This window comes from Acipenser ruthenus, chromosome 10, assembly GCF_902713425.1.
Source record: "Acipenser ruthenus chromosome 10, fAciRut3.2 maternal haplotype, whole genome shotgun sequence".
Classification (NCBI taxonomy): Eukaryota; Metazoa; Chordata; class Actinopteri; order Acipenseriformes; family Acipenseridae; genus Acipenser; species Acipenser ruthenus.
Window position 1 is genome coordinate 5,934,306 of NC_081198.1, and position 23,889 is coordinate 5,958,194.

General features: G+C 37.1%; 1 protein-coding gene across 11 annotated transcripts in view; it reads left to right on the plus strand.

The window, feature by feature from the left end:
• The window catches only part of LOC117408471 (receptor-type tyrosine-protein phosphatase F-like), a 169,019-nt gene that overhangs the window by 37,647 nt on the left and 107,483 nt on the right, over positions 1–23,889 (plus strand). For all 11 annotated transcript variants that reach the window (XM_034013498.3, XM_059031591.1, XM_059031592.1 and 8 more), the window contains exon 2: positions 16,197–16,360. In XM_034013498.3, the coding sequence (XP_033869389.1) occupies positions 16,276–16,360 (85 nt within the window). In that variant the 5' untranslated portion in view covers positions 16,197–16,275. The remainder of the gene's footprint in view (positions 1–16,196; positions 16,361–23,889) is intronic.

A 23,889-nucleotide genomic window follows, 5' to 3' on the forward strand; every position in this document is an offset into this window, starting at 1 on the left:
CTGACTGGTTCTAGACCATTACAAAAGCATTGTAGTACAAAAATAATTTCACACAGTAAACTGACAATTGATTAAAAGAAAAATTATATATATATATATATATATATATATATATATATATATATATATATGCCTTACAATCCCTGTAGCAGTTTTGTGCCCTTGGCTCTAAATCTCCCACTCTCTTTCTCACAACCCAAAGCTCTCCCACTCCTTTTATTCTTACAGTACAAGAGACTGACCAAAGTAGCCATGTGAGACGGCTTTCTTCCAGGTTAAACATTTTGTATAGTTTTAATTTATTTTATACCTAAAACATTAATTAATATATTAATTTGTTTTTTAAACCGATAAGCTGTTATTAACAAGTTATTAGGGGTGCTAAGCAGCCCTTTTTAATGTGTTTTAATGCATGACCAACTACAAACACGGAATATAAATTAGTGTAGCTTAACCATCATACAGTATTTATTATGTAAATTAAATCTGGTGACATATTTAGCAAAATATATTATTCAATAGGGGCTGGCTGAGAATCTTCCTAGTAATAGATGAAATCTCCTTGCTCTTGAAGTCTCATTTTAATTCTAAATGAAACATCTTGAGTACATCTGGTTGAAACCAGTTTTTCAAATACTTATTTTTTTCTTTCTTTTTTTGGCAACATATGTTGCTAAGCAAATCTACAATCCTGCACATTAAATATGAAATGAATCATACTGCTGCGGTATAAGTTAAACAAAGTCAAACAATCTAAACAGATGCAGAAAACTGTATTTTTATTGTAGGGCAGCAGTGTGGAGTAGTGGTTAGGGCTCTGGACTCTTGTGGGTTGTGGGTTCAATCCCCAGTGGGGGACACTGCTGTTGTACCCTTGAGCAAGGTACTTTACTTAGATTGCTCCAGTAAAAACCCAACTGTATAAATGGGTAATTGTATGTAAAAATGTGATATCTGTATAATGTGAAATAATGTATAATGTGATATCTTGTAACAATTGTAAGTCGCCCTGGATAAGGGCGTCTGCTAAGAAATAAAAAAATAATAAAAAATAATAATATGTTGTTGACCTAAAGCAATGTGAATTGAATGTATGTACAATGTGTATCTACTGCATAGCTAAATGTACACATTTACTTCTCACTGTTTTTTTTTTTTTTTGTTGTTTGTTTTGTTTTTTTAATCAAGAAAATCATGTGGCAACCGTAGTGAAAACAAAGTTACTGTGGTGGTCGTGGCTTTTATTTTTACACTTTAAAACATAAGTCTGCAAAGGGGTCTGTTGTTAACGTACGGTTCTCAGATACTGTAAAGACATCAATATTTGCAAACCTTTTATTATGTGTTTTCACATATGAAAAAAAAAAGCAAACATTTTTGGCACAAAATCAAATTCCACTAACAATACATACTTTGTTTTTTGCAACAGGTCGCCAACAGTTTAAAAAGGTTTTATGGGTGTGATTCGCCAAATATTTTGGTCCCAAGTAACAGTAGTTCTGTCTTTTATTCTAAATGCCAGTACAGTAGTCCCTCGCTAAACCAGACATGTCTGGAGACATGCATGTTGTCCAAAATACTAAATATTCGGTTTAAAAAAAAAAAAAATTTATAGTGCTCAATTTATTTGAAATGCATAAATCATTGCGCTGAAATAACATTAATATACACTTGACATGAAGTAAAAATATAAATCTGTACACTAGGCCTATACAGTACAGTAGTAAATTCTAATGAATACCTCAGCTACCGGTAACACAAACTAAATCCTGCTGCTGCACTGTACAATGCAAAACATAATGAAGGATTTTTTTTTAATTTAAACTAATTTAGTACACAATTAACAAAGTTATAATACTATACAGTACGTTACATATACTGCAAACACTTTACAGAAATAAATAATTTAAAAATGTACATAGACTTTCTTTTCTGTCCAAAAAACAATATAAAGACATCAAATTCAGAATTTGTATTATTGTAGTCCACATCTTGAATTTTAAATGATCTGAAAGCTTCTCTCCCTTTTCCGAACGTTTGATCACAGTTAGTTAGAATGAGTTTATATGCTCTCTTAATCGTGTTCTTAAGCTTAGCGATTTAGTAGGCTACTTGTATCTGTTTTATCTTTTTTTTTGTCCTGTCTTTGGTGTAAGTATAACAGCATTGTGTGTCTATTTGGATCATGCCATTCAGAGTGATCTAGCGTCACACTTAACTGGTTATTATTATTATTGTTATTATTATTTATTTCTTGGCAGAATTGGGGGACATATGTTGTTTCTGGCATATCCAAATGTACAGCATATGAGTCTGTATTAGCCAGGGACTACTGTATCTTAAACATGTGCTCCATTTTAAGGACCAGAAAACACACGAGAGACCTGGTTCGTTTGTTTGTTATTGTTGCTGATTCTAATCTTTTGTTCCAAAGTCACCCTTAAAATGGAGGTCCTGTGACAGCCCCGCTTGTTTAGAAAGATGAATTGAGATAAATTTCATTTCATTAGCGTTTTTATTTATAGCTTTGCTACCGAGGGACATACACAATCACTGCATCCTGGTGGGCACAGGGGCAGGGAGCGGAGTTGCAAAGACATTGAAATCCCACAGCAGCCCACATAGATCCTGGTCTAAAAATGGATTTTAGCAGTGTTATGTAGACAAGGGTTCAAGACAAAGAATATTCAAATACTCAATAATGTTAAGCATTTATAGTGTGTTTTCAGTAACCCCCTGAAAAGTGCATTATGGAACCAAAAATGGAAGACACATTGATTCATTTCTTAGTTTATACTACAGTATAATATATATTGTCGTTTTGATTTGTGCAGTGATTGTGTGTATTCAAATTAGATTTGATTCTTTTTTTGTGTGTGTGTATAAGAGATTGCTTGATGGTTTCACAAATATCCCAACCCAACCTCAAAGCAAATTTAAATTGCTTCTCAGAATCCAAGGATAGCAATAGCAAATTCAACCAGTTTATAATAATGTGTATCTAATCCAGAGGAAAGGGAGATGCACAGAACTGTATAATGTCATTAAGTGCTGGAGAAAGTTTCTACAGTGTACTATTCAAGCTTTCAGCTCCACCGAGACCCCCCCCCCCAAAGAGGATTCACTTGGCAGATCCTGCTGGTGAATCCTGTGTGGTTAACACCTCTGTAAACAAGCAGCCCTGCAGCCATTTCCTGATTTGCTGATAATAGCAGTAATTAAAAGCACCTGGTAATGACCTCACTACACAGAAGAACTCTATCCTCCTTTCAAGTATCGACGGCAGAGGCGGCTTGTGTTACTGAGAACTCAGGATTCCAGTTACACCTCATTTGCCCTTGATGAAAGTGGAGCAGACACTTGAGAGGAGCAGGCGCTGGCTCTTCACAGTTGATGGAAAAAGTACTTTTATCATGTATCCATGCCCACCCAGGGGCCGCTGTATGGGTGATAGATGAACCTGCTGATGGACTTATTACTCTGGCAGGTTTACTACACCCCCGCTCTGCACACACAAATTGCCAACGTATAGGTCCCGTTGAACCAAGAATGAAGCTTAACCGGGAAATTTAACATCTGAAAATACAACATAGCTAAGGCTGATCGGACCCCAATTTTGGTCATGAGGATTTTTGAGCCATAGTACTAAACAGTACTAAACCATTTATAGGTTATCTTTGAATTCCAGGCAGAAAACAATGTTGTCACCCAAAGCGATTTGTGCGGCATTGCCTTTCATTGTCTTCCATGGTTAATGGCATTCAACGTCAAACAGCACAGGCTGGAAATAGGACAAGATTTCACAGGTGAGGAGCTGGAGGGCCTCTGTTAAGCATCTGGTTGTCCAAATGTTTTCTAGTGGATTATTTAGCATTCTAAAGACACAGAACAGCACTATACAGTAATAGCCATCATGATATCAGTTTACTGTGGTTAAAAAGAAAGAAAAAAAAAAACAGTCCTGAATGATTAAAGTCAACGAGTTCAGAAGAAAGTGACGTGCTGTAAAAACAGAAAGATATCAGAGTGTGGATAGAGAAAGGGGTGTGTCTTCCCTCTCTGTCTGAAGTGGAGTTTGTGTGATGATTGAAGTAATTGATAGTCTGGGAGTTGTCTCTACTGCAGGTGAAGCCTGTCTGAGGCTACCGCACTAATATTCTATTGAAGAGAATTTGTGAGAGAGAAGTAAAGGGAGGGAGAGAGTTGGAGATATGTACGGAGATTATGAGGGTTACATTATTTGGAGGGTAGCTTCATCGTGACAGAAAGATTAGGAGGCACAACACTGCTTTCAAAAAGAGCTACAGTAACAACAAAAGCTGTGATTTATTAAATGGCTGATGCTGTAAATCACCCCGTTTTTTATTGTTTTATTTAGCTTCCCTTTATGTTTTTTTACCCAGAAAGTTAATGCACATTTTGTCTTGGATGATGTCTGTGATACTAACGGTGTAGTGTCAGTGGCTACTGTACAATAATATTGGGTCACCCCATAATATTTGTATGTCCGTAAAAATGCAAATAGTCCTATAGTCTTACAAAGCTCACCAATTTTTTAGTATGCTATATTTTATTAGAAAACGATTCAGTACCGTCAGCCAATCAGCTTCCAGTTCTAGCGGGCTCTAATTGGCGTTAGATGCCTGCTGAAACGTCTTAGCACCAACTGTGAATCAAATTTAAAATCAATTCGTGCAAGTGCTGGCTTGCTGTATATGTTTAAACATAGCTCTATTGGACAGTAAATACTAAACAAAGACACAATTGGTCCAAATTCTTTTTATTATCCACCAAAACCAGCCAAGCAATACTTTACATCGAAAACCAATCCTGTACCTGCAACTGCCGAGAGCCAATCACAAACGGTCAGGTCGACTGGAGCATAGACACAGAATCTTTCAATAACAACAAAGGGAGACGCGGACAGTTCGAGAGTTCAATAATATTGCTCTAAAGAAAACAATGGTAAAAATCATTTTCTAATGGCGATTTGTGCCGTCTCTTTGATGGCTCTACCATGTGATAGTTGACCTTGACTTTCGTTAGTGCCCTAGCCTTTGGCTCGGCATGCATAACTGTCCTGTTGTGGTCCACTATCACATGGTAGAACCATCATCGACGGGCACTGTCGCTTAAAAGGTACACACCACTACACTGTTGTGGCAATAATTGCTTGCCACTGATAAAATAAGCAATTCCCAGAGCCCAGTACCATAGTAACATCCGGTTCTTAGGCTGGAAGGTATATAAAGAGTTTGCCTGTTGATCTTCAGGCTTCCTGATTGTAAAGTGGGTACTGTAGTAGCAGTGGGCATTTCAGATTTAATAGGGAAAAAAACGGGTAGAATTTATAATTGACCATAGTATAAAAAAAAATAAAGTTACATTACAGCTGCTGAATTCATTGTTGGTTTGACTTGTGATTGTCCTAATGACTACAGGTTGTACTCACCTTGTGAGGAAGCTTTTAAAGCCCTGAGATTTAGTCTGGTTAGGTGTAAGTGAAGGGGCACCACACAGGAGTTGCTGCCTTTTAATAAGGACTTCAGCCACATGCAGTGTGTGGTTGTGTGCTGTTTAATGAAGGTCAAAGTTCAAGGTTGTATTGATCCTCTCCTTTCCTCCATGAAGTCTGCAGGTTTATTCAGTACTTCAGGCATTGAGCACTGCCCTGTTTAAATAGTTTGACGTACAGGATAATGAACTCTCTAATTTTACAATGTGGAGTCACACTTCTTAGTTCCCTTCAAATCTTAGCAATCACTGACTGGGTGATTTTTACGTTCTTTATTTATTTATTTTATTATTTATTCATTTATATTTATATATATATATATATATATATATATATATATATATATATATATATATATACAGTACTGTGCAAAGGTTTTAGGCAGGTGTGAAAAAATGCTGTAAAGTAAGAATGCTTTCAAAAATAGACATGTTAATAGTTTATATTTATCAATTAACAAAATGCAAAGTGAGTGAACAGAAGAAAAATCTACATCAAATCAATATTTGGTGTGACCACCCTTTGCCTTCAAAACAGCATCAATTCTTCTAGGTACACTTGCACACAGTCTTTGAAGGAACTCGGCAGGTAGGTTGGCCCAAACATCTTGGAGAACTAACCACAGTTCTTCTGTGGATTTAGGCAGCCTCAGTTGCTTCTCTCTCTTCATGTAATCCCAGACAGACTCGATGATGTTGAGATCAGGGCTCTGTGGGGGCCATACCATCACTTCCAGGACTCCTTGTTCTTCTTTACGCTGAAGATAGTTCTTAATGACTTTTGCTGTATGTTTGGGGTCGTTGTCATGCTGCAGAATAAATTTGGGGCCAATCAGATGCCTCCCTGATGGTATTGCATGATGGATAAGTATCTGCCTGTACTTCTGAGGAGACCATTAATTCTGACCAAATCCCCAACTCCATTTGCAGAAATGCAGCCCCAAACTTGCAAGGAACCTCCACCATGCTTCACTGTTGCCTGCAGACACTCATTCGTGTACCGCTCTCCAGCCCTTCGGCGAACAAACTGCCTTCTGCTACAGCCAAATATTTCAAATATTGACTCATCAGTCCAGAGCACCTGCTGCCATTTTTCTGCACCCCAGTTCCTGTGTTTTCGTGCATAGTTGAGTCGCTTGGCCTTGTTTCCATGTCGGAGGAATGGCTTTTTGGCCGCAAGTCTTCCATGAAGGCCACTTCTGACCAGACTTCTCCGGACAGTAGATGGGTGTACCAGGGTCCCACTGTTTTCTGCCAATTCTGAGCTGATGGCACTGCTGGACATCTTCCGATTGCGAAGGGAACTAAGCATGATGTGTCTTTCATCTGCTGCAGTAGGTTTCCTTGGCCAACCACTGCGTCTACGGTCCTCAACGTTGCCCGTTTCTTTGTGCTTCTTCAAAAGAGCTTGGACAGCACATCTGGAAACCCCTGTCTGCCTTGAAATTTCTGCCTGGGAGAGACCTTGCTGATGCAGTATAACTACCTTGTGTCTTGTTGCTGTGCTCAGTCTTGCCATGGTGTATGACTTTTGACAGTAAACTGTCTTCAGCAACCTCACCTTGTTAGCTGAGTTTGGCTGTTCCTCACCCAGTGTTATTCCTCCTACACAGCTGTTTCTGTTTCAGTTAATGATTGTGTTTCAACCTACATATTTAATTGATGATCATTAGCACCTGTTTGGTATAATTGTTTAATCATACACCTGACTATATGCCTACAAAATCCCTGACTTTGTGCAAGTATACCTAGAAGAATTGATGCTGTTTTGAAGGCAAAGGGTGGTCACACCAAATATGGATTTGATTTAGATTTTTCTTCTGTTCACTCACTTTGCATTTAGTTAATTGATAAATATAATCTATTAACATGTCTATTTTTGAAAGCGTTCTTACTTTACAGCATTTTTTCACACCTGCCTAAAACTTTTGCACAGTACTGTGTGTGTGTGTGTGTGTGTGTGTGTGTAAATATATATATATATATATATATATATATATATATATATATATATATATATATATATATATAATATGGAATGTATATGGAACTGGAATGTGTACTAGGGTTCAGTCAAAAGGTTCAACCTGTTTAACAAGATAAAACAAAATAACACAAACCACAATTTATATGTCCTTACATGATGGCTAGGGAGAGAGAAAGTTCCCTGAGAGCAATTAAATGCTGACGACAAACCTGAAGGCATTTCTTTTGTAAAGGATTTTGATAGAGCCACTGCCAGAGATCCTGCACATCTAGTGGAAGGTCACCAATTATCAGCTAACAATAATGGCTTGCAACACCCTTCTTATAATTAAAGCTTCTCACAACTCTGCAAATGGGCCCACAGTGATAGCTTCTAATAGCAGTTTGCTTTTCTCAAACTCCAGCAATCCATCCTAATCTTGAAGGAGGGGGCTTGTTGTACAGTCTGAAGGCCTGGGAGGGTTACATCTAGAAAGGGGAGGTGAATGACTGACTGCGGCTGCAATTTGTTTCTTTTCTGCACAGGGACCAGGGTTTTGTTTAATTAGTGTGGTTCTGATTTGCTTCCATGTATCCGCGGTTTGCATCTTTCAGCCTGCTCTTTTGCATTACAAATCTGTCCTCTAGAGAATGGATGTATATACAACTCTATCTAGTTTTAGCTCTTTTCAGTGTGGCCTGTTAACAGGTGAAATACGCGTCCCGCTGAGACAAGAGCTAATGTGCCAGTGCGCGATCAGTGATGAGCTTGCTAACCACCACCGCTGCTGCTGCCAGGGGCAGCTGTTCCTCCACTACAGTACAGTTTGAGCAGACAAGGGGAGTTACTGTTAAGCATACCTGCACGCTTCCATCCGAGTGTAATCGAGCTGCGTTACATTGTAATGCTGTTGCCTTCCAGTGATTCGGACTGTCATATGAAGGGGGTTAGACTGTAGTACTGAACGATCTGCCATTTCCCTGAGCGAGGCTGGAAAGCAGTTGATTGACTGTATCCATAGGTGGGTCTGACTTAAGTATTATGAAATATTGAATCAACTGTCTGGGGTTATTCTGAAGTTTTAACAAGGTAAGGTTTGATGCCTTTTCTTTTGATAAGGGAAGAAGGACAATATCTTGGAAATGAAGTGAGGCATGATGCACTGTGCAGTTGTCACTGCTGCTGGCGGTGTGAGCATGTAGTGGGTCCTAAATATGCCTCCGAATACATTGGGAAAGTAGTGTATACAGTGTATGTTGGTGTGCCTGGAAGTGTCAAAATGATTGCATTTTACAAACTAGTTTTGTGTTTTTTTGTTTTCTTGCACCTGTCACCTGTCTGCACAGCAGCTGGTGAAACAGTTTAGTCTAGTGGTGGTTAACACTTTAATACCCATACAGGCATTTTTTAAAACTGGCCTACTTGTCCAGAACAATATATTAATAATCTTATGTCTATCTGCCTGCTGCATTTATTCTACCACACCAGCTATCGTTTGTATGCAGTAGTTAATACTGTGGTTATAACATGATCTGTGTGCTGGGATCCATGATATAATTGTTACTGTAGCTGTGATCAGAAACAAAGCGGCTAAATGAAGTGGTTTCGTGCTGTACAAGATGAGGTCAGATATACTGCTGCTCACGTTTGATTCCTTATTACTCCAGCACATCTATTCCTAAATTACTGCCTCCACCACCACCACCTTAGTGGTGTTTTCTGCTTCTTTTTATATTCCTTTTTTCACACTGGCCGTAGTGTTTTTTTTATACCTATTGCATCTGGCGGACATGATTCTTCTTGTGAAATAGACCGGTCTTTGTAAAAATATTAAATAAAAAAAAAATGTAAGGTTTTGTACAAGTGCTGCCTGCTTCTTGGAAACCCTTGTTATATTTTTTTAATTCATGAAAACTATTAAACATTGGTGGTATTCCTCTAGTAGTCTTTTTCTTTTTTATGGTAACACAAACTGCAATAAAGGATCTGTATTTTGTTCCTCATAAAAATGGGTATGAGAGATCTAAAGGTATCCTAATAAATGTTGAAAGCACGTCGCCACGGCAGTCTAGTTTTCCATAAATTACAACTGCTTTCAGCATATTCCAAACAAAGAGGGGTTAGGTGCCTGCATTCATTCATCTACTAAAGCAATTACCTTTTTAATATGATCCTCAGAACTCCTTCAGTCTCCTACTGTGACAGAGCTGAATACATACTGTACAGGACAGTAGGTCACTTTTTTTACTATTAGAGCAAGGTATTCCCATTACAGTACCATATTTTATGTGTTTTTTCATTTATTATTATTATTATTATTATTATTATTATTATTATTATTATTATTATTATTATTATTTTTTAATCATTTGGGTTCTTTCATCATCAAGCCTTGCCTCTCTGCCTAACTGTCTGGCTGGCTGTGGGATGTTGCTACATCTAATATTTTATTTCACTCCAGAAATGGAAGGCACCTGCTTGGCTCTTCAGACAAAGATAAAGAAAAATACACTTTGTGGTAGAATCTCTTTCTTTCAAATCCCAACTTCGTGCAGGTCCATGCGTATCTTTGTGTGTGCACACTTGTGTAGAGTCAACAACTTCCCAAGACATCTCTACAGCCAATTTTAGATGGTGATGAAAGATAGTTCTTATAATTACAGTCATGTGTTGTGCGTTGGTGAGACAGTAACAGGTACTTCAGCTTTAAACAAATATTTGTGGTTTAGTTTACGACTGCCTATTTAAAACAAATGTATTTTTCTAGATTGTGCTTTTGCAGTGCGCAAAAGCTTTTAAAGAAAAAAAAAAGGTTTTAAAGAAATGGCTGTACTTTACAGTGCAAGTTAAACAGTCAGGTTTGTTACTGCAGTAGCATGGTGTGTTAGGGGGACACACTGTTTCTTCAGTAATGTGCTGCAGTAATTACAAAATAAACTAATTTTAACATTTCAAAGGTTTTCAGATTGGCATAGGTTAATTACTTAATTGCATAATTGGCACTCAACTCAGGACTGCTTTCTTGAAGAAAATGGGTCGGATCTACTTGGAATGCCAAATAGATGCCAAGCCTATTAATTCAAACAGATGCAGGCATGGTGGTTTTTAGATGGATGGGTGGACAGGGTATTTAATTAGCTTAAAGGCAAGTAACTTGGCAAGGGGCAAGGGACAGAAGGGTGAAATGTTAAGTGAATTGGTGAAGCAAACCCCTTTTTTCTTTTTTTTTCACACACGCGGAAGGAAAGAGCCAAGTAAATGGGTTTTAAAAATGATAATGAAAGCCAGCTGTGCAGGCAAGAGAAATCGGAGGGGCTGCTTTCTGAGTTCTTTCATGGCTAACTCAGTTGCCTTTCATCATTTGTATTTCATTCTTTATTTTACAATGCTGGGTTGCAGCCAAATTCAAGACACTAATAGTGTCTTTACTAATATGAAATAAATGGTTATGGGCTAGGTTGAAAAAAAAAAAAAAAAAAGTTTATCTGAGTTGAAGTAATTTTGCATTGAACATTTTAATGTATTTTAGAACTGTGTGTACTGTCGTGTTTTAATTGATGACCACTGTCTGAAAGAAAGAAAACTATTTATACAAGCTTTTTTTTGTGGGTGCCTAATTAATATACAAGACATGTAATGTAAAGAATAGGCCCTGCTGCTATTACAGTATATCAGTTTAATTGGGTCTCATTCAGTACCAGATTTGCAGCGTAATAGAAGCATTGGTAGCCTTTGGCTAATGTGCTTATGTTTTATAAGTCTTGTAATTTTAGTATACTGTACAGTATCACAATGAACAACAATTCTGATTTAAAACTGTAGAAAAGGCTGCACCTATGCACTCTAAACGTAATTGTGGTACTACAGCATATCCACCAAGATCCTCATATTTTTACTGTGTTGGTTGTGGAGTAATTGGGTTTTGTTGTATCCTCCTCTGTCCAGTTTAATGGAATGAGGAGCATCAAGGATTCACTGCAAGCCCATAAAAGCATGAATATAAGCTAGTAGTGCATCCTGACAGATGCTTGTTTGTTATTTCCCTGGGCTCGAATGGGCTTGTGTGTGACCACAGGCTGCTGGATATATTGAGCCCTAATTGTTTTTATGGATCTCGCAATGTGCGTTAACACCAATATTGTTGATGTTGGGGGCCTCTTTTATTACTTCAATGACAGTATTGTGTACTGGGTGACTGTGTATAGTACAAGTATGGCTAAAATAGCTATAGTAAAATCAGACCATTTTTAAATAAGTAATGTTAATTCATTGTTGTCAACAACTTTTGTTGGCATTTAGGTCACTGTAGCAGTGTAAAAATGTTTAGGTCAGTAATCTAGCTGCTAATTAATCTAATCTGGTGCCCCCGATGTATTTAGTGCTCCCATTGCAGCCATTAAGATAGTCAGTAAAATGCCCTGACTGTCAAACGCCACAGGCGTACAGCAAGTGCGGGACAGAACGGTCCATCTGTCACCAGTCGTTAGATATTTAAACACACCCTTTCTCTTGTGTAATTCTTCCAAGCTGTTTTATTTAATTCTTCCCACTGAAGGAGAAATATTTTGCAAAATTAATTAACAACATGGACTTCTGACTAAGCAAGATTGATTTATAGGTAGATGATTTTTTTCAATAGTGTAATTGGATCATTGTGGGTAGTCCTGTATTGAGAACACCACACACAGCCACCAGACTGTGTCACGGATCGATTTATTTATAAATTTGTTCTGCAGAACACTAACCAGATATCTGAATGGTATCATTTAAATTGCATCTCCATGCAGTATGTTTTAAAGTGACTGATGTGTATGCAGAAATACGTGTAATGCATTTGTTTTGTGAAAGGGCTTTTGCCTGGGAATCATCTTGCATAATAAAACAAACAGTACATCAGCAGAGGTTTACAGAACACATTTTTTCCCCCAGACATGCACATGTCATTTTGACTGACCTGTAACACATTTTGTGACTGATTATCCATTCTTTTCACGGTTTGATTGTAACATACTGTACAGTACTGTATGCTTTACATTTATATAAACCACTCTTTTATTTCTTCCACAATGAAAACAGCTAGAATTTGTGCTGTATAGTCCACTTATAAGTAAGATAAAGACAGCAAACAGTGGTCAGAGCACCCTTTTAGCTGCTTTGTCTGGGAGTCATGTGAGTTGATTTTTAATATAGGTTATCAGATGTGGTCACTATAGGTTGCTAATTAGATAAAGGACTGTAGTTCCGGACCCCCTGCTATTGCTTAAAATGCCTTTTCAAGAGGAAATAACAGGTCATGCTGTTGTTGGTAAATATCAAGTATGGCAACAGCTTAGTATGACAGTATTGCTACTGTCCCCTGTCAACTGGTGTCTTGCAGAAATGTAAGTGTAGATCTTTTATCAGAAGCAAGAGCCATAAACGCCTGAATGCAGAAAGTTCCTTCTGACGCATTCATTGCAGGGGTGTGGATGATGCATTCTACTGGGAAATGAAGAAGTGTTCAGACAATGGTAAAGAGCCTGCTTCTACAGTAATACAGCGCTGGTTTAAAACATCAGGTTTTGGAGGCAGTTCAAATGTGTACTGTGCCGAGCTGAAATGTGTCTTTTTATTAGAATACTAGCCCTGAAATCCTTCATTTAGTTGTAGATGGTTCTACAGAGAGTAACCTGTAACCTCAAGTGTCATTAGATATGCCTGTGTTGTCTTTGTGATTTCATTGTCATGAATAATGTGTGCTACATATCTTTTGAGTTTCTTTTGTGTTTTGAATAGCTTTTAATGTGCCACCTTCCTTTCAAGCAATGATTGACAATTATTTCAAGAATGCTCTTGACATTTCCAGAAGATTGTTATCCTGTCGAGATCTTTATCTCATTTGTCTTTTATCCATTGAGTCGTGTTTTTACAAAGATCCCTTCACTATTTCACAACCCATTGTCTTAAATTATTTTTTTTTAAATTTATTTATTTATTTATTTATTTTTTATTTTAAATCTAACTTAACAATAGATACTTAAAAGCAACTAAGGAGAGAGGGACAGGGGGGTCAGGTGAGATTTTCAAGATATGTTTCCCCCGCAGACAGTGTAAGCCAGCTATGAAAACTTTAATTTTTGTTTGCTCCTAAGAAGTTGGATATAGCCCAAATTAAAAAGCTATAGTTAAGCAATGTCACTATGAATGAGTGACAGAATTTCACTTGCTTCACGCCAGCTTTACTAAAGTGCAGCTGAAGAGAATATTTTACTGTTTGTAAATCAAAACTAAGTGTGTTAAAATTGGAGTTGTATTTGTGTTTGTTTAGTTATTTTGTGCTGCTGACTTACCTGACAACTTGTGGTCTAAATAATTGACAACATACATAGTGCCTTGTAAGATTTTTGAGAGAAAGAGGATGGCTACTGTGCACTGCAATCTCTTTTTCTTCGGCGCTGTGAAGAGTTTGTGTTTTGAGTGAGAATACCCAGGTTCCGGGTGTGTGCTTTACAGTTAATGCTCGAATAAATTGAAAAACCAACCGGTGGTAATTTCCATCCCTGTAATATTAAAGTGAAATGAGATTGCACATTATAATCTCACACTGGTGTCTTTACAAGGTCACGAAAACCTTTTAGCCAGAGGTGTTAGTGAGCTAAATGCAAATACAGGTTTACCATTTTTTTTATGGAGGATATAAAACATGGCCTTTTTTTAATGGGCTCTTTTTGTGAAAAATAGGAAAAGTATGCCTATGGTACTTTTATTTTTGTCCATTTGCCTTTGTCTGTGTTGTATTTAATTAAATAAATATAACGGATCACTGTGACATTTCACATGTGGGAGAAGATGTATTTTCATTTGCAGTTTATTAGAAAATGTACGAGTACCACGGTTCAGTTCAGATGTATCTTCATAAAATTGCATATTGTACTGTCAACAGTCAATAGATGATCTTCTGGTCTGTTATAACTATATATGCTTTTGGGATGAACTTGGAGAGAAATATATATAGTTACTGTATACTGTGTGTACGGTAACCTTTGAACAGCCTGCCAAGTTATATGTCAGTCTTTGCTTTGCTTGCATTCACATTGGAAATGCTGTGAATGTTTTGAGACAATTATTTTGAGATTGTGGTACGAGAGAGTACATTAGTTATCGCTGTGATAGTAGGCGGTAGATACACCATAAGCATATTGAATAAAATGAAAAGCACAACAGCATTAGCAGAGACTATGAAATTACATTGGCTTCTGTAGCCTGTTTTGCAAACATCAACCTCTTCCTTGTCTGTGGCTAATAAAACAACCGTCATTAGCACGTTTTTTGAAAATACACAATTGCAGTAAGATGCAATTTTGATATCTTCTGTATGGTTTGAGTTCGGAAAATTGCCCTTCACAGAGGCAAAGAAAAAAAACTACAGGTACTACAAATTGGATTTTTGTTAAGTAGCTTCTCTAAGCTGATTATACATTTTTACCAGTAAAACCTGTGACAGACTGTGATGTTCTTTTTAATAACACACAATAGTCTGTGTTTATTCTTATGATGTCGCTTACTCATGACCTCAGGAAAGCACACAATATTGTACTGTACTACATGTTGTATAAAAATTCACTTTGAACGACACGACAGATTTAAACACTAAGATTGATATTGCATCATTCCATAATCCACCAGACTGCTGTGTGCAAACTTAGCAACGATGACCATGCCTGATGATCAAAATTGTAAAATTGCAACACACGCAATTAAAATGTTTCCGGTCCTAAGTATCGGCAGATTACATTACATGTGTGGGTATTCTTTTTCCAAGATGAACATTATTAATAATCATTATTTTTGTTAAAATGTTGCTATGAACCTTAACCTTGCTGTCACCAAGAATTTAATTAGCTAAAATTTAGGGAAGTGCAGTTGCAAAGTTAGTTAACATTAAGCAAGCTGGTTGTCATTACTAAACCTATCCCAGTGGGGTGCTGTATGTGTTCCTGGTAATTATACTGTTCCTGGTATTGATATGACAGTCTGGAGGGCGCAATATCTTAATGGTGCTCTCAATGAGCCTCTGTCCTTGGAGAGTACTCCTCTTTGACAATCCCAGCTGATGCACATTTTAAAGGTAATGCAGAGAGGGTTGGGTTCTCACTTGGCTTTGCTAGAAGGCCTCCTCTGTCCTCTTGTCTAGGAGGAGTGCAGTTTTATTTAAATGAAAAGGCAGCAACCATCTGCAGCACTATGTTCCAGTTCCAAGTGTTAATGTAAGTTGTTCAGACGATTGGAAGTCTCAGTTACTGCACTGGGCTTGATGTCAAAAGCGTTCTTATAACCAGATGTTGTGTATTCCTTTACCTGAGCAGTGTACTTTGCAACTAAGCAAACGACTGTTACTGAGTATTTTAAAATATGTTCATAAAGTATTTCCTGTTTCTTTACACCAGAGACTTCAATTGTAATGCACCTCGACTATGAAAATCTTTTATAGATCTATTACCGATGCCGATTCAGTGAAATTTAGGCCGATGACACATTTCTTTGACTTGGATTCTGGGTCATTCGTTATCTCTTCACCCTTTATATTTCTTTAAGCCCTGTAATGTGTGCTATAAAAGGTTGCTGTAAAAATATAAGATTATATTGTATTAGAGTAGCTAAAATACAGACAAAGAAGGGTTTTTTGTTTGTGTGTGTGTTTTCAAAACTAACCCAGCTTGTTTGTTTCTTCCCCCAGGTGTTAATCTATGATTTTGTGAACGTGGAGCTGACAAGCCGGAGACTCAGGACTCGGAGGAGCAGTGCCACTCTGGAACATGTTGCCTAATCGCTGTCCAGTGACGCTGCTGGTGCCGGTAGCCGCACTAGTGGTCTGCCTGGTGCTATCGTCTGTGGCAGACAGTGAGTACAACCACAAACTGATTATTTTTATTTCTGTTTTAATGTTGTATCTAAATGTTGACGAAAGCTTCCTCGTGCTATTTTTAGTGCTCCCACTGAGTTAATATTGAAAATAATTAAGGCCCTACATAAATCGTGGCGAGATCTTCAAAAAATGCAGCTCAATTGCGACCGAAGCATGAAAAATCGCAGAAATTTAGCTCTGGTGTCTTAATTATGAAGGTAATTAAAAAAAAAAAAAAAAAAAAAAGTAAAAAAAAAAAAACTTATTTCATAAAAATACCAATCTGAAATGACAGGAACGTGAAACACTTCGCATTCTTTTTTTTAATAGCAATTTTACAAACATATATAAGTAGAAAGGTTTTACAGTAAATCGCTTACAAAAAATCAAGACTAGTAAACTTTGTAGACTGGCCGGTGCATTTACAATATTTCACAGTAAATAAAGTTGGGACACAAAAGCGAGCCCAGGCATACCTGTATATTTACAGTTTATAAGCATTCAATTTAAAATAATGCTCGCTAAATTTCAGATACTGCCAAGCATGGTCTATAACACTGACAAACCATACTTTTTTTTTTTAAACTGTTGCAGACTTTCTTTTTGTTTGAATTAATGCTGTAGTGTCTACAGGAACACATTGATCACGTGAGCATTCCCTAGGGCTTTACCGGAAAACTGTTCTTCACTTAAGCTCAGAAACCTCCTACATAAAAGCGAACGTGATTTGTTTTTATCTCTTAATAAAAGTACCGGTAACTTTTTATTTTTTTTAAATTAGGAGTTGAGTGAACGTTCGTCAGGGTGCTAAAATGTATTTACGAAACTTAATAAAATTTTTTAAAAAAAGTAAAATAAAATAGTAATTAAAAACTATCTAGTAGACTACATGTGTTCATGCTTATTCAAAGTAATCAGTCTAGTTGTTTGATTTGTACAACTTGTCATTCAAACTGGAGACTAGATGCTATTCCTATTGGGCTTACTTGGTATTGACAGACAACATTCAAGGGTGTGTACTAGAATGGAGATTTTCTTTTATGAAGCAGAAAAAGGTACAATACATAAAATAATACTGTATTTTTGGGGTTAATGGAAACCTATGATACATTTTTTTAACAATACAGATCTCTTACATGCCCTAATGAGACTCGGAGTTGGGGGGGGGGGGGGGCACATACTGCACTTTCATGTCCAATTGGATATAGTGAAAAGGAAACCTAATATGGGATGAAAATATTTAAGCACATTACATTACAAGCTGCGTTACTGATCGTCTGTATTTGATCTGGACAGCATTGCAACAAATGCCAGTTTGGGTAAAAACAAAGAAAAAATTGGTTCAACAAACATGTAAGGACAGCAAATCCTTCAGCCTTTTCACATTTTCTGTTGACAACTAGAACAGCCTCTTGGCTCAAGAATGCACTTACAACACAATATTCACATTTTTTATCTGTGCTCTTGTGTGCCATGCGATGAATGATGGAACTAATTTTGCAATGCAGTGACTTACAAAAGCCGGGGTGTTTTGTGTTAACCTAAGTGAGGCCCAAAGCAAACTGATTGGCTATAAACGTATTTATTTTTTTAGCAATAAAAGAACGTTTCATTTAGGTGGAAAAACTTGTGGTGTTTCAGTCATTTTGTGGAGATTTCATTCATACACTGTTTTTTTTTACTATTATTTATTTCTTAGCAGATGCCCTTATCCAGGGCAACTTACAATTGTTACAAGATATCACATTATTTTTACATACAATTATGTTATTTTTTTACACATTATTTTTACATACAATTACCCATTTATACAGCTGAGTTTTTACTGGAGCAATCTAGGTAAAGTACCTTGTTCAAGGGTACAGCAGCAGTGTCCACCACCAGGGATTGAACCCACAATCCTCCGGTCAAGAGTCCAGAGCCCTAACCACTACTCCAGAATGCTCACTGCCAATTTTACAATTGTTTACTGTAGGTGATTGACTGGGAATATACTCTACAGTCTTAACTGTTGGTGAACTAAGCGACATAGGGATGGTATTTAAAGAGTACAAGTTTGTGGTGAAATAAAATGAAACAAATTAAAATAAAATAAAAATGACATATTGAAGAATTTACCACCTTTTGGTCCTGAGTTAAATTAGCATCTGAAAGCATTTTGTTCATCATGATTTTCTTTACAGTGCAAAACAAGAGTTTCTATCTAATACTGTATTTTATTAAATATTCCATTTAGATAGACAGACTTACCAAAAACTATAATGTGACAGTTACAAAGGGAAAATATACATTTTCAGGTTTTAAAGAAAAGTGCTTGTAAAAAGCAAAGCATTTTCATGGAATGAGGATTCTGACTGAAACATTTAGCGACCCTGACACAGAACATTGTTTCTCACTGACTGCTGGTATGGCACAGCTGTGGTCTGACACATCTTGCTTAGAAACCTGAATTTTCATTTCTGAGTTTGCAATTAGCAGTACAGAGGAGGCTATTCAGAGACCCCACCCCTGTATTGAGATAATTGCCTATCTGAATATGAATTGCTAGTTCACCTGACATGCCTTGAGTTCTGTGATGCGGTTTAACTTGTTCCAAGCCCTACATTAATTATCTTGAATGTATAGCACGTCTGTCGTATTTAGAATTACTTCTAGATAACCTTACGTGGTGAATAATGCAAAGTTAAATAACTGGATGAAGTGTTGACTGCCATAATGTGTCTCCAGCAATACCCTTTTTTGTTATCAGAGCATACCTTTGATTTTTTTTCCTTCCGTTCCTCCAGTACTTGAAATATAATTCGGTGCTGCCTCTACAGATTAGGTTTCACTAATGCCCAGTATAAAAGTAATGCATCATTTCTGGCACAAGTTGGTTCAGATTGCTACATATAACAAACAGTACATATAGTAACAGAGGGTGTTTGTTGAACAACAACTTTTTCTTGCCTAAACTATAGAAGAAAAGTTGAATTTGCAGTATGGGACCGGAACAGTCATTACATTTTATAAAGATCATCGAAAATAGATGGAGGTGTTTCTTGCACCCTGGAAACCTGTGTGTACTCAGCTGTAGCTTATATTGTAGAACTTACAGTGTACAATATATATTGTGCGTAGTCATCTTAAACACCGCTTTTAAAAGCTTTCAGGTTTAACATCCTGGATGCATTTGGTTCAATTAAACATTAAATACCAGCCAATCCTGCTTGAATCTGCTTCAACTTAAATTTGCATTGAAGCTTTTTTTTCTTCAGGATTTTCTTAAAATAAAATGTTTCTATTAAATGTTCCATTTAGATAGACAGACTTGCCATGGTGAACTGGAAAAAAAACTTTTAGAAGTTTTTTTTCTAATTTTATAGCTAAATGAAGAAATACACAAATGTTTTTTTTGGTTTTTTTTGGTAACTATATAAAAAAATAAAAATAAACTTTCACCCAGATGCCATTCTCCATAATTTTCTGATTTGTTTAATAATTTTCAAACATTTGATCTGTGATTTTAATGTGAAAAAATGAATTGATTTAAAAAATATATATATGATATAGTGATAAGTGAAATTAATTTGAATGACGTTAAGATTGTGTTTCACTACTTCTGTACAATTACAGAGCAAATACAAATTCCTATCCCTGGCAAATTTCAGTGAATAATTACTAGACCTAAAGTGATCTTTAACACTGAACTTTCTTAACAGTTGGTGCTATCTGCGTGTACAGCGATGGCCAAAGATTTTGCATCACCCTATAAAGTCGAATGAAACCTGCTAAATAATGTTACGTTAACACATTGAATTACATATTGCTTTGTAGTTTTCCATATACTTAATGAAAAACTGACAAATTGAAAAATGTGACATTTCGAAATCTAACATGAAATACTGTACCACTGTTATGGCTTCCGTTAGTCGTTTGCGATTTTATGATTCTGTAGTTTCTTTGATTTATACGATGTTAAATAAAAATGATGTTAATACAGTTTTTTTGTTTTTATAATGTTACAATCCTAAAATTCTAGGTGATGTCAAACTGTTGGCCATAGCTGTAGAAATGTAAAATTGTGTGTTTACTACTGTATTACAAAAACATATCGAACACTGTAGCTTTGCTTGGTAGCCACACCCACCTCACTGCCATGAAAACCCTAGGCAGAGCCCTGCATACTGTATTTATAGTCAGTCTTCAAGAAACCGAAGTAAGCATTTGTTGTTAAATATTGTTTTTAAAAGTTCTCCTCTCCAGCTACTGTAGCTTTAGAAAGTTGTATTCCTGAGAAGGTCAGGGAAATGGGTTGAAATGACTTTGTCACGAGTCTATTTTGTGGAATAGCACTTTGGAACCTAGCAGGTCTTTTTGAAATCTGTGGTGAAGAATGATTAAATTCTACTTTTGAATGCTATTGTATTTCTGTCATGGTGACTGTAATTCAATTCGACCTCCTTTGAGCTATTTCAGGGTGATTTGTTTTACGCACAAAAATCTCTTTCCCTCTCTGTATCTCTCGCTTTCTCTCTGTGAAGCAAATGCTAGACGATGCCAGGGTACAAAAGGCCTGGCTAAGTTCATTTAAAACTTCAATTTACTTGTCAAGACTGCAGGTTCTTAGGTATTCATTAGTAACGTTTAACCCAACCCTCTTATTATTGTGAGAGTCAACTAGGGGTTGGGGAATAAGGGGTGGTGTGTAAAGTACCTACCACCATTTGGGGAATTACGTTAACAACCCCACCCCAGAAGGAAATACTGTAATACTGTTTGGCATTTTTGAAATTTCTAAAATCTGAACAAGGTAAAATCCATTTAATGCTACTGGTGCAAATTTCTCCGGCTGCACTTTAGTTTTTGATAAATATTCTCGCCATGACACAGCACCCGTAGGCCTAGACACATTATTCTGTGGCGGTTGATTCTGGACTGAACCATTTTACGACCGGGGAAGGGGAAATTTTAGTTTTACATAAAGTTCTCTTTTACATTAAATACAACATACAACTTATACCACTACACCAGAGGCCATAAAATGTGCTGTCCCGTTTGTGTGTTCAGTACAGTACAATGTACTGCACTCCCATTAGTTGACACTATACTTGGGGGGGGGGGGGGGGGGTACTAATGGGGCTTAATGTGGTAAGAAGCCAAGGACTTGTATATCAGAGGCAGTGTTACAGCAGAAGGGTTTAGAATAAAGATGAGGGTCATTAGGGTTAGTGGGAAGGTACTGTATAACCCTGGTATCGGAAAGCTGCAATAGTACATGCTTGTTTTGTTTTTTTTCTACAGTCTGCTGATTTAATTATTACTGTATTCAGTTGCTTCCCTCTTGCGAAAACCCCCGTTGACAGCAGCAAATTGTAATCAAGGAATATTTCTGGGTTGTTTTCTTTGCCATGTGAAAGTCTTAATCTCACGTTGACAAGACAGCTGCCCCACATTCAGGCTATTAATAGTTAACTTTGGTTGAGCGTGTCTTGTTATGAGATAATGTAGTGAGAGTGTACTGTAGCTCACGTACTCTTGTTGTAGGGGATGATTTGTACTTTGAACATGCAGCTGTGCTTATTGAGTGTAAGAATGAAGAATGCAGTAGATACTTGTGTTTTGTCATCCCCACCCTCCCCCCAATATGTTATGTTAGTCCTAATTTAAAAATCTTAATGACTTGATTGCCACTGACGTTTACTATCCTTAAAGCCTCCTGGTTAATTTTGAAGTAAACTGACAGCCCTTTTTAGCCTGTTGCCACACTGAGGCTTTTCTTTTCAGTCATCTGCAACTGTACACAGCCACGTAACTGGCTTTTTTTTTATATATGCTTGTAGATAAAAAGAGAAGGTAGTGAAGGCAGCTAAGCGCAGTGGGTATCCTTTGAAGCCCCTTGACTGTGATATCAGAATTCACCAGCTTCAGACGGCTTGAGGAAAATGAGGATGTTTTATACAGGAATGTGCCCCCCCCCCCCCCCCCCCCCAATAAGTGTGTTTTCCTACTGTATCTGTCTGCCTAAAACTCATAAGGGACTTATAGGACTTAAAGAGCCAACTTCTTATTCTTGTGTCTCCCGGGGCACAGCCTGTATAATACCAGGCAAATGGAAGCGTGCACTCTCTTGTGAGCATTCATGTGGCTTTCTCTTCAGGAGTTCAGGAAAGTGAAGGCAATTATTTTTATATGTCAAACACAAAAATGCAACCAGTGGTAGAACAGAGTGTATTATCTTCAAGACTGGATAGCCTATTGCTTTCAGCTGAAGTCAAAAGCCTTCAGACGTGAATAGCATTTATGTGTAAATTATTCTAGCTATTCCAGTATTTGGATATAAAAATGATAGGGTTTTCTTTTGAAGGGTGAAATTTATTGTTGTCATTCGCCATTATGCTCGAACCAAATTGTTTGTTTCTGGTCTTTTGGCAAACATGCTTTTGTTTTTCATAGGAATAAGCTTAGCGTTAAGATAATTGTTGTCTAGAAATCGTGGCATGAAATATTCATCTATCTTTACTTTCCACAGGGCTGAAAAAAAGCTCCAGTATAATATAATATATTTATGAGAGGTAACACCAGCAAAAGGGTCTATTACTGTCAAGATAAACCGATTTCAAGGTAATTTTGAAAGTTCTTGTTTGTGACACGCCTTAAAGCAAACAATATATAAAATTAATTTTCTATGAAACAGTATTTCAGATTTTATCCGCCAACTCTGCTACAGTATGTGTTTTTTTGGGGTTTTTTTTTATACATTTCCATGGATTTGAGCAATTAGAGATGAATCGATCTCCAGTCCAGGGCTGGGGCTTTAGCGTAACCACAGCAATCAAGGAATGCAGCAAGCTGTCACAGGCTGTGGAGACCTTTAATTGAGGATGAAGATTAACCTCCCAGGCAAAGCTTGCATCATTGCACAGCAAGTGGAGGCTAAATGGATAGCACATACTAGAGGTAATCAGCCATCACGTCATAATGCTATCATAACTGGTGTTTGTTGGTGCAGAGATTCAAGCTATATATTCTTGAATTAAACAGATCTAATAAAATTAAGTATATGGTACATCTGGGCTTAACGTTCATTGAAACTTTCAAAACAAAATCATTGGACAGAGAAGCACTGCCAGGCCTCCACTGTATCCTTTTAAGCTTTTCATTGGTTGATTTTAATGCTTTTCTTCCAGGTCGATTTGTATGAATTATTTTAACAAGTCCTACGTGTGATTTGGACAGCCTGGGTAGATGAACCAGCTCAGTCAAGCTCGACAGTTCTGCAAGTACAGTACTGTAGTTGGGTATTAAGTCTTATGGTCTTGGCAGGATAAATCAAGTCCCTGTCTCTAAGGAAAGTGAATCTCACAAAAAACACAAAACCAACACAGGCTGCTGTGAAGCACTTTGATATAATGCAATCAAATGCTAAGGAGTTTCCACAGTGGTTTCCGTAACATTTCAAGTTAAATTATCTGACCTTGACTCTCTTCACTATATCCCCCACCACCACATGCTGTTACATTTACAGTACTGTGCCTCATATTGA